General features: G+C 61.5%; 1 protein-coding gene across 1 annotated transcript in view; it reads right to left on the minus strand.

The window, feature by feature from the left end:
• Window positions 1–4,295: 4,295 nt before the first annotated feature.
• Window positions 4,296–4,969, minus strand: part of JPH2 (junctophilin 2) — a 46,237-nt gene continuing 45,563 nt past the window's right edge. Inside the window, exons 5-6 of the mRNA XM_004687017.2 lie at window positions 4,768–4,962; window positions 4,296–4,376 (exon numbers count right to left, since the gene is read on the minus strand). Coding sequence (XP_004687074.1) covers window positions 4,296–4,376; window positions 4,768–4,962 — 276 coding nt within the window. The remainder of the gene's footprint in view (window positions 4,377–4,767; window positions 4,963–4,969) is intronic.

Consider the following 4,969-nt stretch of genomic DNA (forward strand, 5'->3'; position numbering starts at 1 on the left):
CCTTCTCTCTGGACAGCAAGGCGGGGAGGGGTGTGGGCGGGGAGGGAGGCGTTCACAGACAGCCTCCACAGGCAGTCAGTTTTGCACAAAGGAAAGAAAAAGAGCTATTTTAATTTCCACACACATGCAAGTTTGTGTTTTACAGTTTAGATATGTTTTTATTTTGGGTTACATATTTGAGGGTGCGCCCTGTAACCTTTTCAGACTCGGGGCTCCCAGGGCTGCCTCTGAGCCTGCATCTCTCCCAGCGCCGCGGAATCCTAAGTCCCAAATCTGAACCCCCTAGCTCAGGCTTTCCTCGCCTTTCTCTGTTCCAAGGCGATGATCACAGCCCTGGCAATGCCCACGGATGCTTCAAGTTACCCCAGGGCACAAAACACTTTAGAGTGAGTCCAGGTTGTGGCAGAGAACACACTAGAGACCTTGGGTCCCGAAAAACCTGTGCTGCGCTCGGCCACCAGGGGGCGCCGACACCGGCCAAACTCCTTGACTCAAGGGCTCCCACGGGGCTCTGAAGTGAGCTGTTTTCAGACCTTCCTAGGTGATACTATGGCAACCATTCCCTGCTCCCCTCCCCACGCCCATTTCTATGCTTTCTTGTGCATGCACACCCCTAGCCTGAACCAGCTGCTTGGTCGGCTGCTTCCTCCGCCAGTTTTAGCAAAGCTTCTGCAGATTTAAACTCCTCCCCACCCCGCCTCCTGTGTTTCCCCAACCCCCACTCCCATTCCACCCTTCTTCCTGGAGATCCCTGGATCATTCCGGGCTTTGCACATTCTCTTTATCACCCATAATCGACCTTGGTTGATCCTTAGAGCTGCACCACTGTGAAGAAGCAATGGGGCAGGAGAATGTTACCCCGGCAAAAAAGGAAACTGAGGTACAGAAAGATGGAATGACTGAACCAGGGGGACACAGCAAGCGAGTGGCAGCCCTGGAGAGAGAACCGGGACTCCTGATGGCCTGGTCACTTTGGGAGCTGCCTGAATTCGACTCTAGAGATGGACAGGGCCCCAGCCCTCCGGCCACTGCCCTCCCGGGGCTGTCCGCCCGAGACAGCTTCCTGCCCGATTTGCTGTGTGACCCTGGCAAGTCTCTCTGAGCTTCTGGGGAGTATGAAGATGGTCTCCGGGTCCCCTTCTGACTGGGACGTTTCATGACTGAGGCCTGAATCATCTCCATACTTTGGGGGTTTGAGGTCCTCAGTCAAAAATACAAGAAGACTTTTGAGAGGGACACACACAGGACCCTGGTGTGACAGCAACAGTAGCTCAAGCCTCCACTTCTCAGTGGAGTCCTGCAGCCGGGCTGTCCAGACGTGTCAAGAGTCCACGTACTGCTCACCACCACCCGGAAGGCAGGCACTTTTATTTTCCCCATTTCGTAGAAGAGGAAACTGAGGCTCAGAGAAATGAAATAAGCGGACGAGCAGGTTGGGGTCCCAGGGAGACCAGACCTCAAAGAGCAGGTCTGGTCTTTGAGCTTTTTCTCCCACCTCTGCTGTTCGGGAAGCTTCTGGAAGTTCCCCTCTCCCTCTGCCCAGAACTGCAGCCCCCTCAGCTGCCCTTTGAGGTGTTACAGGAGATGCAAGAGACAGGCCCGGAGCAGCAGGACCAGAGTTGCCTGCCTCTACCTCCCCACCCCCACCAGGCCCTCATTATCCTGGGCCGACAGACAGACATGGTGCCCATGAGCAGATGCAGATTTATTGCTCGGACAGCAGCATCCTGAATTCTCACCCAAACATCTGAAATTAGATGTGGAAGCGCTGTCTAAGCTTAACTCCGGGGCTGGGTCAGACCAAAATGCCTGGTCTGGGCCTGAGGGCTGAAGCCTGGAGCCCGCCAGCTCTGGGCCCATCCCCTCCTCCCAGGCATCCAAAAGGCACAGAGCCCCGGGCTCGGGCTGGCTAAAGATGAGCATCCACGGGCTCCCCCGTGTGTTAACACAGCAGCGCTCCAGCCATGCTGAGCCTCAGCGTGCCAGGAAATGTGTGGAGCTGATGGAGACGGCCCCCAGGACTGGGGAGCGGACACTGACCCCATCAGAAGCAAGCCTCGGTGGCTGGGCTGCCCAGATGGATGTCGCGGCCACGTCCTTCCACCAGCTTAGCGGGCCTGGAAGCCCTTCCCTCAGCCCCGCTCGTCCCCAGCTGCACGGGCGCCAGAGGCCCAGCATGGGACAAACACCTGCACGTGAGCTGCCTGCGAAGGCCTCTCCTGCCAAGAAAGCTGGGACCACGTGTGGCGGCACCACACCCGAGCGAGCCCAGACTCGCTCCACTCTCCTTGGGAAATGCTTCTCGGTAAGTGGCCTGTCCTCAGCTCCTGCCTGGGAGACTGCCCCCAGGAGATCTGCCTGGCCTCTGGGGCTTCCAGGCTCACGCGCCCCAAGTCTAGGTGGGCCCGGTGTGGAACACAGACACACCAAGGCAACAGGGGAGCACAGCAGCTTCACCCAGCAGCCCCACAGCCCCCACGGGCTGAGCCCTTGGCACCCTGAGCCCCTGGGAGCCCCTCAGGTGCAGGCCAGTCAAAGACAGGGCCCTCACGGCAGCCCCTCGGCCCTCTTCTCACCCCAGCCCAGGCCACACGGCCAGTGGTCTGCAGCCAGGGCTCCTGGTGGTGCAGAAGGAAGCTGACGGGACCAGGGAGGAGAGGGGAGCCCTGTCTTCGGGGTGGCCATTTCCTCTCTCGTGCTGCCCTTCTGCAAGAGCGTGGTTGGGTGAAGACAGGGAAAGGAAGGCCCCCACCCCACCCCTCCCTCGCTTGCTTGGGAGGCCTCAGCCCAGCAGCGGGGATGAAGAAAAGCAGGCAGGGCAGGATGGAAGGGGGTCGGGTTGACCGTTGATATCCTGGTTTGGGGACCTCCGAAACACACAAAAGCCCAGGAAGGAGGTGACAGGGGGAGGCGGCAGTGGAGGAGGATGCGGGTGGGACAGGCTGGGAGCCGGAGCAGGAGCTGCCGCTGGGGGCAGGTCCAGGGAGCCCGCTGGCTCCACTCGCTCATCGTCCAGCATGGCCCCTGGAGGCCTCCTTAAATGATGCTGCCTGGGTGTGAGCAGGGCCCCCAGGATCCAGCGAGGGTCCAGTCCTCCTCCGCCATGCTGCCCGGCACTGCACAAAGGTCCTCTCGCCCTCAGCAAGGACTCCAGACCTACAAGGAGACAGCAAGAGGGAGGGGGGGAGGGAGGAGGAGGAGGAAGGAGCCAGGTTAAGGCTCAGGCTTGATCTCTCTGGGTCAGCACCATCCCCCGCCCCTCCTCCCCCACCCTGCCCCCCAGGCTGGGCAGCCTAGCCCTTGGCTGTGACTCAGCAGGGCCAGAGGCTAGTGTGCCCCTGCACTTACCCTCTGCTGTGCCCTCAGCCTTCCTCCCTCCTCCCTCCTGGCCCTGGTTTGCTCCTTTCCACCCTCTCTGGGGCATTAAGTCTCCAGCCTCTGCGGGTCCCCTATGACACAGGACACCAGAGATCCAGCATCCACCTCCCAGCTGCACCCCAGGCTGAAATGTCAGGGGCTTTTCACAGGACAGGACAGGGATTTCTTGTCTCCTGGGACTGGTTGGGAACCTCCCGCCCACTCTCAGCTAGGGCAAAGGAAGCGGCGTTTGGTGCGGGGCAGGGCCAGAGGTGAGACTGCAGGCAGCACCCAGCACAGGAGTGAGGGTGCCCAGTTAGGTCCCAGCAGGAGAAAGACTCATGTGGCTCCTTGGCTCTGAGACCAAGAGGGGCCACTTTCTTCAGCCCCTTTCTTCAGCCCCGGGCTAGCGCTCCTTTCCACCAGAGGGAGGAAACCAAGAGGACCCTGCAGGGTTTCAGGAAGACAGAAAAGGGGGCAGACAGGAGAGAGCAGGCCCACCCGGGTGGACTCGCGTGGAGGTGAAGAAGGGCCCGGGAGTCAAGAACTGCTTCGCTTAACTTGCAGGCAAGACTTTCACATCGCGAGCTGTGGACACATCGTCAGAGGTGTGTTCTTGTCGTGGGCACCCCACTTCTTAGGGCAGGAGTGAGTCCCCTCGCATCTCGTAGCCCCTGTCTGCGGGTGCTCATAAATGCTGGCCGAGTGAGTGAGTGAGTGAAGCCCCAGGACGCACCTGACCGAGGCAGCTGACCCCACGTGCTCTGCAATGCCCAGCTAGTCACCCAGCTAGTGGGCAGGTGGGCCCCGCGCTCCCCAAGCCCACAGTGCAGGCCGCTGACCTGCCCCCTGGTGGTCGCCCAGGGAGCGACAGGCCCTTCTCCCATCACCCTGATGCCCAGAACGCTAGAGCTCCCACCGCACCTGGTAGAGGAGGGTCAGGTCAAGAGGTGAACGAAGAGGATGGCCAGGCCGATGTTGAGCAGAATCACCATGCAGATGAGGACCGTGTTGGGGACCTGGGGACAGTGGGGAGAGGCTGCCTCAGCCCCAGTCACCTCGCAAACAGCCTCTCCGGGTCACAACACGTCCTTCCTCCACCCCCAGGAAGCCCTGGCCACTGCACCTTTAGCAGAGGCTGCTGCTGCCCACCCAGGTGCCCAGAACCCACCCCAGCTGGCCCTTCTGGCCAAAGCACTGCCCTCTGCTGGCCAGACAGCAGGCAAAGGCCCTGCCCCGCCGCCCCCCCCCCATCAAGGGACCCAGAGAGTCCCGCCCCCAGTCCTCTGGGTGCAGCTCCGCTCACAGCCACATCCCCTGCCTGTCCTGACACTGCCATCGCCCCTGCGCCCACAAAGCATCCGCGGGCGAGCCCCTGTCCCCCGGAAGGCCCCGTACTGGACGGCTCACCTCCTCTACCTCCACCTCGGCTTGGGCCGCCAGCGCAGCCTCCTTCCGCGCCTTCTTCTTGGCCCCCGCCTTGGTCAGGCCTCGGGCCTCGGTCTTGCGGGCCTTGGCCTCGGGCTCGGCTTTGGGGACGATGGGCTTGGGCTGCAGCTTGGCGGGGCTTTCGGGCCGAGGCTCGGGGGCTCGGAGCGTGGGGGGCTGCTCG

The sequence above is a fragment of the Condylura cristata genome, unplaced genomic scaffold (assembly GCF_000260355.1).
Source record: "Condylura cristata isolate star-nosed mole 26May11 unplaced genomic scaffold, ConCri1.0 scaffold00022, whole genome shotgun sequence".
In the NCBI taxonomy this organism is placed as follows: Eukaryota; Metazoa; Chordata; class Mammalia; order Eulipotyphla; family Talpidae; genus Condylura; species Condylura cristata.